This window comes from Eriocheir sinensis, chromosome 5 (assembly GCF_024679095.1).
Source record: "Eriocheir sinensis breed Jianghai 21 chromosome 5, ASM2467909v1, whole genome shotgun sequence".
NCBI classification, from domain to species: Eukaryota; Metazoa; Arthropoda; class Malacostraca; order Decapoda; family Varunidae; genus Eriocheir; species Eriocheir sinensis.
The window spans coordinates 22,598,615-22,612,936 of record NC_066513.1 but is presented as its reverse complement, the minus strand read 5'-3'; the positions used below and the strand labels follow the sequence as shown (position 1 = coordinate 22,612,936).

Genomic DNA, 14,322 nt, shown 5'->3' with positions numbered 1-14,322 from the left:
AGTTGATAAGAAACTAAATAAATCGTAAGTAAAACTTTTGAGGACTAGGGATAATTACATCACAACCTGAAACTAATTACAAAACTAAAGTACCGTACCTAATTTTCAATTTTGGTGAAGTCAACATGACTGGATTCTCTTTGCCCCTACAGCCAGGCATCACAAAGCGGGAAGAATGGTGCAAACTGTGCTTTGGCAACAGCTTTCAAGTGGCTCTTCTGAAGCAGTCAAGCCAGGATGCTATGCAGCCAGAGTTAATCAAGGGCCAGCAACCCTTACTCAGCATACTCCTCAACATTAAGCAGGTGAGTTAGATGACAATAAATGTGTGTACATCTATAAGAATAACCATTGAGGGAACAGCCTCACATGCCTCTCATCATAACCATGACTACATGGAGATTGTTGCCATCATTTACCATTAAAATATATGAATTTTGTGTTTATAGTGAAAGTTATTCATTGTAGACATATTTACTTACACACACGCCCACCTAATATTGTATAAAGGTTTTCCTTTATATGCTTAATTAATCATTATTTTATGGCAGAAAGGAATTGAGAACCTGCTTGAGTGGCATGGCCAGTGGTTGGAGGTGCTGGGGTTCTCAGAGTCACAGGGCCGCTGGTTCTATGCCCTGCTGGCCTGCCTGGAGAAGCCACTCACACCCGAGAGTTGCTCACGGATCAGACACATTGCCATGATGTGCGCCAAAATTAGAGCTTCTCTGGTTAGTAGTCACTGCTGTGTGCATGTGTGTAGAGTAGTAAGCCATACCTTGTACACATGGTAAACACTGTATTTTGTCACAGATATTAATTAGTTTCCCACAAAGAAACACAATATCAATAATTTTTCCACCTTGCAGGAATCAGCTGACCATCCCCATCTCTCTCAGCTCAATGTGATCATTTGTATAGTGGCACGTTACTTTTGTCAAGAGGACCTCGTTGACCACTAACTAGCACTCTGAGGCTGCCTTACTGCCACCTGTGTTTGCCAGGAGCTCATAAGACTGACTTTGTGAAGTGGACTGTGTCTTGGTTATGCTTCTCTTACAGCCATATTTGTTTGGCTGATATTGAAACTGAAACATGAAGTGAACCCTTAAGCAATGATAGTGAAAGCTATGAAAGTAATTATTCATTGTCTGTGTAAAAGAATTCCTGAAAATGCAAAAAATAACTTGAATCAGAGAATGTCTTATATCTCCCAAGTTTTGAATGTGTGTGAATGTTTGAGTGAAGTATGTTCTAAGGTAATGGTGTCTGGATGGCACTGCAGGTCTGGGAACAATGGTCTTCCCAGCCCCCACCAGTCATTCTAAAGCTCATCAGCTGATCCACTGCATTATTGACCTGCCACCAGAACCTTTATTTGGTTGCGTTTTGCTCTCCAGACAATACACAAGGTAAAAATGTAATAGATTCATTCACAATGCCATGCTGCCTGGCCACACAATCACTGGTTAGCCAATTTAGCCTAGAGGAGACAGCTGGCTTTGCTTGGCTAACCTCCCACCACACACAAGGTATGACAGTAGTAAATAAACTCAACACAGTGCTGCTTGGCTATGTGTTCACAGAGAAGAAAATAACTGGTTGTGCATGATTCACAAGCTACAAAATTTATGTGCTGTTGCCATGGAATGTTTTGTTCACAAGCTTGTTTTGCATGTTTTAGGTCTAATACAGGCATCCGCTCACTCTGAAACATGCAAGAAATTCATCAAAGCCAAAGGGAGGATATAAACTTTGCTGTGACTGGGAAATGAACCACTACTGGCGACATGGGAAGCTAGTACTCCACCCATTCAGCCAATAAAGGTACATCCACCAGTCCATCCAAGTCAAGTGGATTTTTGGTTGCTTTCCACATTGGGTGGGTCACTACTTGGTTTTCATTTCTTACATAAGTTTACCATTAACCACCACAAAGAACATGAACTATTCTCTTTTCTGACTGATCCTAATAGTAATCACCCCGGAAGCAGGATGTCACCACTAAACACCAGTCTGATGTGAATTTCAACTCATTCTGAAACAAGAAATCCATTCAAGCCATCTTGGGGCCTCTTCCTCCCATATGTTTATCACCTCATCAGTCAAGATATTCACTGGTGACTTAATGGTGAAGTGAATAAAGAGTTGTATAGAAGGAAAAGATTACTCTCTGGACTGCTTTACTTTGGGGTCCAAGTTCTAGAATGAGATGACTTTTTTTTCTCTCTCTGCTTGATGCCTTATTCCCTTACAGGACGGCCACAAAATAATTTATCTCATGTCCCGTCTTTTGCTGAACATTCAGCAAACACTCATCAAAAATATTCCCACTCCATCCATGGCCTAACTTTCCTGGACTGCATTTATTAGATAGATAGACTTTCAAATAATATAATGATTAATGTCTTTTCTTGATGTTAGGTTGAAAATGGCATCTTTTCAATTGAGGCTCTACTCTTTTTTTCTGAACTTTGTCAGCTTTAATGCTACTTCAACTTTTTTTTTTTTTTCAAATTAAATGGGTCACTCAGTAAATCCATTTAAAAAATGCTCAGTTACTGAATTACCATACCCTATTCCAACAACTTTTTAAAATGTATTAAGCTTAATTTTTTTTTAATCAATGTTATATGCTATCCCTTGCTTTACTAGTCCTGAACAGTCATCCACTACACAAGTAAAGAGTCAAGAAGGTCTTCCTGAGCTGCAATACACTCAAGACAACCGCTGTCTTACACAAGACTGCCTACTCATGTGCACAGCTTTAATTTTTGTAGTAAAAATGATGGAAAACTGAAATTCATTGTATTTTTTTTAAAGATTATAATAAATATTTTCTTGAAAAAAGCTGTTGTCTTTGATACCTGTTTTGCCTAGGATAATCTTTAATAGCTCTTCATGAGTGTCTTTTGTAAGTGTGCCCCAAAGAAACTACTAACCCATACTATGTGGATGTTTAGCAACGGTCAATGAAAAAAAAAACGACTACCACTTTTACAAGAAAAAAATAAGTATAAAAATCATTCATCGTCACACTTTTAAGGTGACTGAAGAACTGCCCCCCCATCATTGTTTTCCTTTATTTTCTTCACTTTAGCTTACTCTGGACTTTTCATTTCGCATTTCTCTTAAATTTTGTCTACCCTGTTTGCAGGCAGAGCTCAGAAGGCAGAAAACGGATGTACAAAGGGCTAACCCGCTTAGTGAGACAGGGAATTCGGGCAGGCAGGCAGACAAGATATGAAACGCTGCATGGATGAGGAAAGGCAAGAACTTTACAAGGGTTGTGGCTATTTAGGACTTAACGAATAAACACAACTGCTTGTATCCCTGCTTTCAATCAACACCTGCTGGCTAGTATTGTCTGCAGTGTGCCATCCAGCAGAAAAACTGTAGGCAGACGTGACGTAACAACATGTTAAATAACTGTAATAGCTATAGACTGAAAAAAAAAATACTAGTGCTTTACAAAAAAAAATAGCCAGAAAGAATTAAAGAATTTTCAAAAATGAGAGGGAAACTGAAAGATGAAGAAAGTTTAACTATAATATAACTGCAATATAATAAGAAAATACAACAGGGGTAGGAGGGGGGAAGGCCTGCCGGAGGCGAAGGCAGTGACGTTACTAAGGCCAAACCTCCGTGGCTGGGAGGGCAGCAAGAGTGGTTAGGCAAGGGTGTACACTCACCAAACCTATTTAGCTTATGCACATGCAGTAAAGATGTGGAGAATGAGTAAAGATCTGTCTTGGATGCCTGCCCAATAATAACATGAAAATGCTTTCTAATGCACGAATCAAAGCTCACTGAATGCAATAAATAAATAAAAAATTATGTAAACTGCCTATATACACCACTAACAACCTAATTTATAACAACCTGTTGCCGCTACACTAGTAACCCAATGCTGCTGATATAGTAAACCATTGTTGCTTTAAGAACTACTTTTGAACAAACAATCCAAACTAAATGATAGTAACCAAATCACCATTGGGATAGTGACCCATCATTGCCAAAGATAGTACCAAATCACCATTAGGATAGTAACTCATCATTGCTAAGGATAGTAACAAATCACCATTAGGACAGTAAAATATCAATGCTCAAGATAGTACAGTAACCAGTCACCACCACAATACTGACCCAACATTGCTAGGGATAGGAACCAATCAACAGTAGAAAGTAACAAGTCACCACCACAATAGTAACCCATCAATGCTAAGGATAGTAGCCAGTCACAACCACAGCAGTAACCCATCAATGCTGTGGATAGTAACCAATCACCACAACAATTGTAATCCATCATTGGTACAAACAGTAGAAAACAGTATTTAGAAATAAATACTGCAGGCCCAAAATATGCAAAAAGTACCATACACTGAGAGGAGAAATTGATGCACCAAGTATGAAAACAAGAACTGCTTGACTATGACTAGCTAACAGGAAATGAGAAGGGATTTCTTTTCTACATTGCTTAAGTTTTTGTCTTGCACGATGAAGTCTCTTGAATTTTGAATTGATCCAATCAGATACATGTATAATTATCAATTCCACACAGCATAAGTAAGCTTCCTTGACTTAAATGTTACATATGTTTTTGTACTATTATTAGAAGCTGTTGGCGTGTTGGCACATTTGAGATTCCCTCCTGGCGGAACACATCCTTGTAAGAAATCTAGGATATTCCAGTCTGTTTTGTAAAGGAGGTAAAGTTACTTGACATAAAATGAAAAAAAAATGTTTTTTACAACACTAAATATTAATTTTCAACAGGAAGACATCATTGTGAGTTGGGTAATTTTGGGGATATTAACCAAAATGCTTAAGAGTTCTGTGGTTAGGAGAAGTAAAATTAATCTTCACAATATTGGTCCTAATCTTAAGTATGGTAATACTCTATTTTCTTTCAATTGCTGCAACTGTTTGAGCATGCATAAACTCTGAGACCACCATAAAAAGCATCTGGGACATTAATTAAAATTATGGCAATGGTTAGGACTGACCTTACCCATTAACCATTACAATGAATAATTGAATAACTCTTACACCCATTAACCAGCCTCCCTCACTCTCGTTATTGGTGACAAGCTAAAACACACACACACACACACACACACACACACACATACGACTTACACTCCACTTACCCTCTCAGAAACCCAGCATATAACACAAAGGGAAAGAAAAAGAACTTCAACCAATCCTTGTATATCAAAGAATGACCAAAAAATGCATTGTGTACGCCAAAAAATTCCAGCACACACTCCATTATTTAACCATATTTAGCGTCTCACACAGCCGCTAGGCCTTCCTACACGCACCCAGTCTTTGCATCAGTCCTTAATTCACACATACGTATCACTACTGAAGAAAATCAAGGAATATTAACAGAGCATTACCTTAAATACGAGGGTGGGAGCCACCGGGAGGATTTGAATTGTTTACCTTCGTCCTTGGTCTTGGGCTTGAACTTTTGTGCCAACCCACCATCGTTCCCAGATTATCGTACTCAGAGCCTCGTATTTATCGGTTTCTGAGCCATAAGTATTGCCAAAAAAACACCAATGATTAACCATTTTAACGATAACTATATATAAAGTCAGTTATTGGAGTCGAGGAGGCAGTTTTGGGGTCGGAAATCGGCAAACATAGGAGGTTGAGTACGACAACCTGGCAACGTTGCTGAACCCACAGGCAATATACATAGTACGGGTGATTTTACAACTATTACCACATCTCCTGGTAGCACCATGAAACTAAAAAGGTATAATGGTAGGGAATAAGTGATAGATAAAAAATAAAATAAACAGTAGCTACCATTGATGAGATCAGTCAGGTCAAGTTAACCCACGTCCTTCCATTCTATAGCCTCTTCCATTTAGCGTAACCCGTTTCTGGGTCGTGATCTATAGAGTCCCTCATAGAGTCCCGACAACCTAAGATTTGGACGCCATTATTAGCCCTGTGTTTTCGCCGCGCTTTTCAAACACTAGCACACGGTCTCGCGGCGAAAACAGGGCCAATAATTGCGTCCAAATCTTAGGCTGTCGGGACTCTATCTATCAACGGACTCTACAGATCACGACCCAGAAACGGGTTACGCTAAATGGAAGAGGCTATTAATCATCCATTCTGTTTCATCAGGTAAGAAGGGAGAATTGACAAGCCACCCCTCGCCTTCCTCAACACTCACTTTCATGCTCATTCATGATGTCTGGTCCAGTTATCTCACAGCCTTAATTCCATTCAAATCATCCATTCTATTTCAACAGGTAGGGAGAAAAAAGAATAGACAAGCTACCAATCGCCTTCCTCAGCACCCACTTTTATACTCATTTACACTCATTCTGCTCATTCTGATCTAGTTATATAAATGAATCCTGGAAGTCTTTCACGTTTTCCATGAGATACGCATCTCTTATCCAGTCCAAGGATGCGTTTCATCATTCAAGAATCACTCCATCACAACTGTATAGCATTTCTCATCTCCCTCATAACCACATCGAACATCTTTGTTTATCACAGTACGTGGTTCCCAACCTTTTCAAAGCGACGGATCAGGCGAGCAAATGAAAAAATTCTGCGGACCAGCCATATAGGCATAGATCCAAGCATACAGTGACATTTATAAAGTCCAAATACATATTTTATTTTTTAGCAATTTAAAATTCAGTGGGACAACAGCATGTAATGTAATGTTTGAATGTTTCACATTATACAAAGTGTTAAAAGTGATTATAAAGGCTAAATTATTCAAATGGACGACATGAGGGAAAAATACTACACTAACTACAGCATTTAGTACTACGTACAGTAAACATGGAAAAGACTAGCTGTCATGGTGATAGATTCATGTACCTATTGCAAGGTCTATCAATACACCAAAACGTAATATCTCATATTTTACAAATGAATTTAGATATCTGATCTCCCTCTCGCCAGCTTTAGCTCCTCTTCTCTTTCTTTCTTCTATCTCTCTTTTTTTCTCTCGTTCTCTCTTTTCTTTCTTTTTCTTTTTTTTCTTCTTTCTTTCTCGTATGTCTGTTGGGTGTTACACCATACTCTAAACATGTCATTACATTTTTATTTCATTATAACTACTTATTGGAAAAAAAATGCTTTGACAGATCATTATTTTCTTAAATCATGAACAAAATAAAAAAGTCACTAGTAAAGCAATTTGGTGGACCAGCAAATCATAAGCTACGGACCGGCACCGGTCCGCGGACCATTAATGGCTGGGAACCACTGGTCTATCATATCTCCAGCAGTACAAATACAATACCACGTGCTGCAGTACGTATACATTCCCATAAACACACACACACACACACACACACACACACACACACACACACACACACACACACACACACAACACCACCAGGTTCACATGACTGTACCCTTGATATTTTCAGCATCTAATAACACTTTCAATAACTAAACACCAATAAACAACAAAACATTTTTTTTCCTCCTGGACCTTTCCAAATAATAATAAATACATGAACAAGAGAATGATATTTTTGGATAATATCACCCCATCACTTATTCAACTTCTCTTAATCACTCGATCTGAAGTTATTAAAACGTCAGGTAAGAGGAGTGAATTATGAAGCCTTTCATCTTGTTTTTTAAACCTGGAAATGTTACATGAGTGGACCTGGCATGGGGAGAAGGGAGGAAGGATGAGTGTCAGGGAGGAAGGGAGGGAGAGGATGAGAGCATGGATGAAAGGGAGGAAGAGTGTCAGGGAGGGAGGACGAGAGGAAGGAAGAAAAAAATGTGGGGGAGTTGAAGATGAAGGAGGGGAAAGGAAGAGAAGGTGGGATATACTACGAGGAGAGAGAGGGGACGGGAGAATGGGGAGGAGAAGATGGTGGGAGGTTACGAGGGTGGAAAGGAGGAGGAGGAGGAGGAGCAGGAAGGCAAAGGAGGAGGAGAGGAATAAGAAGAGGAGATGTGAGTCAAAGGAACTGAAGGTGTCACGCTGTCAACACTTCCACCTCGCTCCTCCTCAACCTCCCACATTTCCTTCTCTCCTCCTGCCTGACTTTATCAACACACACAGAGATCACAACACACCCGCAACACTTCGCCATGGCAGTAAGATTGAAGGACACAAATGCAAAGCCATACCTGCCGACTGGACGGTGCCTGAGAGTGGCTCTGACAACAGTAAGATATTATTATTTGTATTATTATTATTTTCTTTTATTACTGGGATCCATGAAAGTGAGTCAAGGAAAAATAAACAGTCCCCCCTCGATGACCAGACACAAATATGAAAAATAAGACAGTGACGGTAAAATAAGGAAAAGAATAAAAAAAAGTGGGAGAAAAAACGATGCCTAATGAGTTAACAAGTGGGTGTTGACTAATGAAGGAGCTAATCACTGTAATCAGTATACTCACTCTTTTATCCCCTTCAGTGTTTAAACCTTTCTGTGACCTACGACCGTATTACAATCACTCCTATACCAAGAGATGTTATTACAAACCCAAACACCAACGGAAGCTTTTAAACTATTCCACCTTAGTTGAACTCCTTTTAACCTCCAACTATGTTTTTGAGTGGCTCACGTAACACTAGTTCCACTTCTCTACCTAATCCTACCGTCACCGCAAACAAACAAACAAAAACAAACTCCACTACAGTTCAAGAGTGAATCAGGTAGCTTCTCCACCTTCTTAATCAAACCATTACCGCAAACAAAGAAAAAAACATCACAATATAAGAATGAATCAGGGAACTTCACCTCTCCTTCTCCCCTCTCAGTGGCCGCCTTACGTGGACGGAGTAAATCCAAACTACACAGGCTGGTGCATAGAGATGTTTGACGTGATTCTGGAGGAGTTGAACATATGGTGAGTCTATGTGTGTGTGTGTGTGTGGGGAGGGGGGGGGGTACAGTAAAGGAAGCTGCTGAAGCCCGCTATGCTCTGCTCCTGTTAAAAGAAAATAGAATGAGAGGCCAAAAAAGAGAGGGTCAGTTTCAAATAGATGGGTTGTATGAATCGTTAACACCGTGGGGACACAATACTAACATCTGTCAATTATACTATTCTGATATTGCTTTCCTCTCCTCCCTTCACCCGTGTATTCCTCCCATCCCTTCCCCTCTCTTTCTCCTGCAACTCCTTATCTTCATTCCCCCATTTCTGCCTAACCTCCTTCTCCTTTCTTGCTTCCTCTCTTCCCTGCCCCCCTCCGTGTATTCCTCCCATTCCGTTCCCTCTTTCTCCTGCAACTCCTTATCTTCATTCACCCATTTCTGCCTAACCTCCTTCCCCTTTCTTCCTTCCTCTCTTCCCTGCCCCTCCTCCGTGTATTCCTCCCATCCCTTCCCCTCTCTTCCTCCTTCAACTCCTTATCTGCATTCACCCATTTCAATTTATCTCCCTCCTCTTCCTTTCTTCCTTCCTCTTTTCTTGCCTCCACCCGTTTATTCCCCCTATCCCCTCCCCTCTCTTCCTCCTGTACCTCCTCCTCATCCCTTCCCCTCTCTTCCTCCTGTACCTCCTCCTCATCCCTTCCCCTCTCTTCCTCCTGCAACTCATCTATATTTCTATCCACCCCATTCTCCTTTAACCTCCCCCTTGGTCCTTCCTTCCTTCCTCCCCTTTCCCCAGCCACGAGTACCTGGAGCCCCCGGATGGTCTATGGGGGGCACAGTTCCCCAATGGCTCCTGGTTCGGCATGATGGGGATGCTACACAGAAGGGTGAGTCTACCTTAAGGGGAGTACAGACATGGTGATGGAGTCTGTGCACAGTTTCCTATTTATATATGTTATGGTTTTAGGACACTACCCTCCCCCTCTGTCCCTCCACTTCTATGATCTTCTATATTCTCTCGTCCTCTTTCTCCTTCTCTCTCGTCGCTTGATGGATTCGCAGATGGAGTTCATTGTCAGGATGTTCAGTATTCTGCGTATAGGCAGGAATGACACCATTCTCTGATCTCAATCCTATGGCACAACACATTCAGGCTAGAAATTGTGCAAATAGGGTAGCCTACTAGGATGCACTGTTTTCAAGGAACGTATAACAGAAACGCGGAAGTCATCCTCAACCTACATGTAGTATTTGTGACACCCCAGCTCGATTATGCGGCTCATTTCTGGTCACCTTGCTATAAAATGGATATAAAAATGTTGAAATCGGTACAGAGGAGGATGTCAAAGATGATTCATGGGTTAAGAAATTTGCCATATGAGGATATACTTGAACATTTAAATTTGCATTCTGTATTAAGGCAAAAGGTGCTAGGGGACTTGCTCGAAGTTTATAAGTGGATGTAGTGTTTTCATAAGGGTGATATCCATAAGGACTGCAGGGGTGATAATAGTCAGGTAGGACACGTAGCAATGGGTTTAAACTGGATACATTCAGATTCATGAAGGATACATGCAAGAACTGGTTTACCAACAGAGTGGTGGATGTGTTGTACATGCTTGGCAGACAAGTTATGAGTGCCATTACGACAGATACTTGTACATTCGAGAGAAGATTAGATAATTCATAGATAGTGAGGTAAAGTGGGGTTAGGTTCACAGGAGCTGCCTTGTATAGACCTACCGGCCTCTTGGAAACTCCTTATGTTCTTATGTTCTCATGTTTTCTTTCTCGGTGTCAAAGGTGTTTGGGAGATGCTCAACAGACAGATTATAGTGCCCGCGCTCCTTCCTCTCAACCTGATTTGTCTCTTAATAATAATAATAATAATAATAATAATAATAATAATAATAATAATAATGATAATGATGATGATGATGATGACGATAATTTATAATGATGATAATAATAACAGTACGGACTTTCTCATGACACAGGAAGTGGATGTGGCGATCGGTCCGTTCGGCGTGACCCTGGCAAGAGTGGCCGTGGCGGATTTCAGCGTCCCCATCACGGCCACGGACCACGCCGTGCTGTACCGCCGACCCCAGATTGAACCCGACCTGCTGGGCTTCACCAAACCCTTCACGCTGGTGGTGTGTGTGTGTGTATGTGTGTGTGTGTGTGTGTGTGTGTGTGTGTGTGTGTGTGTGTGTGTGTGTGTGTGTGTGTGTGTGTGTGTGTGTTATTAAATCAGTTAGAAAGTAAGTACATATGCCAGTCATTTAGTTAGTCAGTCAGTTAACCGATATGCCTGCCAGTGAATCTGACCTGACCAGAGCTAACCTGATATTTCTACTATGCTCTAACTGATTCTGTTCTGTTTCTAGGGGATTATGCTAGTTTGTCTCTCTTCCGTTCCTTCTTCTTTTGTTCTTTTCTTTTTGGGGAGGGTGATGTTTTTTGTGTATATATATGTGTTAAGTTTGGAATGGCGGTGTTTTTATTATTTTTTTCTTTTTACCTTCTTTACATTGAGAAAGAGGGGAACTGCAAGAGGTCAGTCAGTCTACTCGTGATAGCTCCTGAGGACAAGTATACCAATCACAAGTAGATCAAGTACTCAAAAGTCATCACAGGTGTGTGTTTTTCCTCGCCAGGTGTGGGCAGGTGTGCTGGCGAGTCTACTGTTGGTGACATCTGCTGCTTTGGGTCTGCTCGGTCTCTCCCCCACTCCCCAAAGGTAACACACACACACACACACACACACACACACACACACACACACACACACACACACACACTTATATCTACTTATGAATACGTTTTTTTTTTTTTTTTTTTTTGTGTGTGTGTGTGTGTGTGCCTGTTTGTCAACTAGTGTGTGCGCGTTTAATTTCAATTCCAGAAGCGAATACAAGGATACAGATGGATTTTACCGCGGCTCCCCTCCCTCCGCCTCCTCCCTCTCTTCCTCCTCCTCTTCCTCCTCGATGTGGAATTGGTTGTGGGGCTACCGAGCACTACTGGGTCAGGGTGAGTGAGTGTGAGGGAGCGAGTGTAGAATATAAGTAAATGTTGCGGAATACAAACAATCGATCTACCAATGTTTCTATTTATCTATCTATCTGTCTATCTATCTATCTACCTGGCTATCTATCTACCTATCTATCTATTTGAATAACAATCTACCTACTTATCAATCTGCCTATCTGCTTGCCTATGTATCTAATTATATATCTATCTAGTATCTACCTACCTACATGCCTGCCTTGCTATTTAATTATCTATCTTTTTTTATCTAGCTACCAGTCTACATGTCTATCTGCCTATGAATCTAATTATCTATTGACCTACCTACCTATCAATCTACCTATCTGCCCGCCTATCTATCCGTCTACCTCTCAGTAAATCTACTTATCTACCTGCTTCTCTATTTATTTATCCTTATCTACGGCGGCCCTACAGAGGTGAAGAGCCTGCGTGGCGGTGAGGGCGCGAGGGTGCTGGCGGGGCTGTGGCTGCTCGTCTCCTTCATCATGGCCATCGTGTACCGCTCCAACCTCAAGGCAATGCTCATCGTGCCCAAGGTAATGAGACGACACCTGAGCAACTATCTACCTGCCCTGAAACCACCGTTGCCAGATTGTCGTACTCTGCCTTTTATGTTTTCCGATTTCCGACCCAAAAACTGCTTTCATCACCCATATAACTGCCTTCATATATAGTTATCGTTTGAATGGTTAATTATTGGTGCTTCTTGGCAACAGTTATGGGCCAGCCTGGACACCGGTAAATACGCGGTTCCTGAGTACGATAATCTGGCAACGGTGCTTGAAACCCAATATAACAGTCCCACATAAATGGACAACGTTACACCTGCCCTGAAACTCAAGATAACAACACTGCACACCTATAGACCTCCCCTGATGCCCACTATAACAGTAACACACACCTGGAAACCTTATACCTGCCATGAAGCTCAAAATATCAACACAAGACACCTGAAAAATCATACATCTGCTCTGAAACCTACACCTTGTTTTCTGTATTAATGATTCTTTATTTTAATTTTCTCATTTCTATTATTATTATTATTATTATTATTATTATTATTATTATTATTATTATTATTATTATTATTATTATTATTATTATTATTATTATTACTACTACTATATCTTTAGCCGTTGGTCCGTCTTCTTTGACTTAAAAAAAAAGGTGTTTGCGTGCAGGTGCGTGTGCCCTTCGACTCTCTGGAGGAGCTGGTCAGCCAAAGAGACGTGCCGTGGACCATGGCTTTCGGCTCCATCGTGCAGAGCTTCTTTGAGGTAATAACCCACCGGCTGACACTCTCCTCCACCTCCATTAAAATACGGAAACTTCTTGTCTTTCTTCTCATTCTCGTCTTATTCGCTCTTTAACGCAATGGTGATCTGTCAAGCGCAAACCTTTTTAAACGTCGTAAGTATTGATTAACAGCTATGTGGCTAGTTTCGCTTATTAATTCCATTCTTGAGACGGAGTTAGAAGCACTGCATTTTCACAGTTAAGTCGACATATTACAAACTCAGTCGTAAAAAGGCGATATAAAAAAATCAACAAAACCAACTAAACGACTTTGAAAAATCAGCTCTCTTCTTGGCCATTCTACCCTTACCACTAACACGCCCTTCCCACCCTCGACCCTTCCCTTCTCATCCTCTCTCTCCCCTCAGTCTGCCTACGAGGAGGACCCCGAATCTACCATGGGCCGAGGCTGGCGTGGGCGATCACCTCTCCTTCGTAATGCTAAAAATATAATTCCTACGGTCATGGGCGGAATGGCAGGTGTGTGTCTGTGTCTGTGTGTGTGTGTGTGTGTGTGTGTGTGTGTGTGTGTGTGTGTGAATCATTCAGGCAGCTATACCTCTTCAGTCAGTCAGTGAATAAGGAAGGAAAATTGAAGGAAGGTTGGAAGGAAGGAAGGAAATAAGTCAGGCAGTCAGCCAGTCATTCACTCAGTCAGTCGTAAAGTCTAAAGTGAATAAATGAATTGCTTAAAGCTGACGGTATCGAAGTAAATGAGTGGATCGGTTACTTTATGCGCACTTTTTTTTTCTTTTTTTCTTTTTTTTCTCAGGCCTCTACACGCGTCACTCTTCCACCTACTTCATGGGCAAGGACTTTTCTGAGGTGAGTAGAGGTGATTCATCCTCTCTCTCTCTCTCTCTCTCTCTCTCTCTCTCTCTCTCTCTCTCTCTCTCTCTCTCTCTCTCTCTGTAGTCTATAATTTTATGTAGCTCAAGACAACCCTGTTCACTTATCTTTATATCAAACAAAATATATTTCAATGCCATGTCTATTACTTTCCCATAACCCCTGATATAAAATAATTGTAACGTGTGTGTGTGTGTGTGTGTGTGTGTGTGTCAGCATGGGTACTGTCGCCTGGCACTGACTCGCGGGGGCTACATGGCAGTACAGCACAGCATGGGCTTCC

The 14,322-nt window shown here is 41.2% G+C and overlaps 2 protein-coding genes and 1 long non-coding RNA gene across 5 annotated transcripts in view; 2 read left to right on the top strand and 1 right to left on the bottom strand.

The window, feature by feature from the left end:
• The window catches only part of LOC126985371 (gem-associated protein 2-like), a 4,620-nt gene extending 2,669 nt beyond the window's left edge, over window positions 1-1,951 (top strand). For both annotated transcript variants that reach the window (XM_050840160.1, XM_050840152.1), the window contains exons 5-7: window positions 153-305; window positions 552-731; window positions 870-1,951. In XM_050840160.1, coding sequence (XP_050696117.1) covers window positions 153-305; window positions 552-731; window positions 870-962 — 426 coding nt within the window. In that variant the 3' untranslated portion in view covers window positions 963-1,951. The remainder of the gene's footprint in view (window positions 1-152; window positions 306-551; window positions 732-869) is intronic.
• Window positions 1-14,322, bottom strand: part of LOC126985379 (uncharacterized) — a 27,517-nt gene that overhangs the window by 12,232 nt on the left and 963 nt on the right. Inside the window, exon 1 of one of the 2 annotated variants that reach the window (XR_007738658.1) lies at window positions 5,403-5,465. The exons of the other annotated variant lie outside the window; for it this stretch is intronic. This is a non-coding gene — a long non-coding RNA (uncharacterized LOC126985379). Of the gene's footprint in view, window positions 1-5,402; window positions 5,466-14,322 lie in introns of those variants that run through there. 2 annotated transcript variants of the gene reach the window in all.
• Window positions 7,500-14,322, top strand: part of LOC126985347 (glutamate receptor ionotropic, kainate 1-like) — a 7,816-nt gene continuing 993 nt past the window's right edge. The window contains exons 1-11 of the mRNA XM_050840107.1: window positions 7,500-8,181; window positions 8,783-8,871; window positions 9,637-9,727; window positions 10,838-10,996; window positions 11,501-11,583; window positions 11,749-11,876; window positions 12,309-12,430; window positions 13,076-13,171; window positions 13,559-13,670; window positions 13,963-14,015; window positions 14,256-14,322. The exon at window positions 14,256-14,322 is cut by the window's right edge and continues 37 nt beyond it. Coding sequence (XP_050696064.1) covers window positions 8,104-8,181; window positions 8,783-8,871; window positions 9,637-9,727; window positions 10,838-10,996; window positions 11,501-11,583; window positions 11,749-11,876; window positions 12,309-12,430; window positions 13,076-13,171; window positions 13,559-13,670; window positions 13,963-14,015; window positions 14,256-14,322 — 1,078 coding nt within the window. The 5' untranslated portion in view covers window positions 7,500-8,103. The remainder of the gene's footprint in view (window positions 8,182-8,782; window positions 8,872-9,636; window positions 9,728-10,837; window positions 10,997-11,500; window positions 11,584-11,748; window positions 11,877-12,308; window positions 12,431-13,075; window positions 13,172-13,558; window positions 13,671-13,962; window positions 14,016-14,255) is intronic.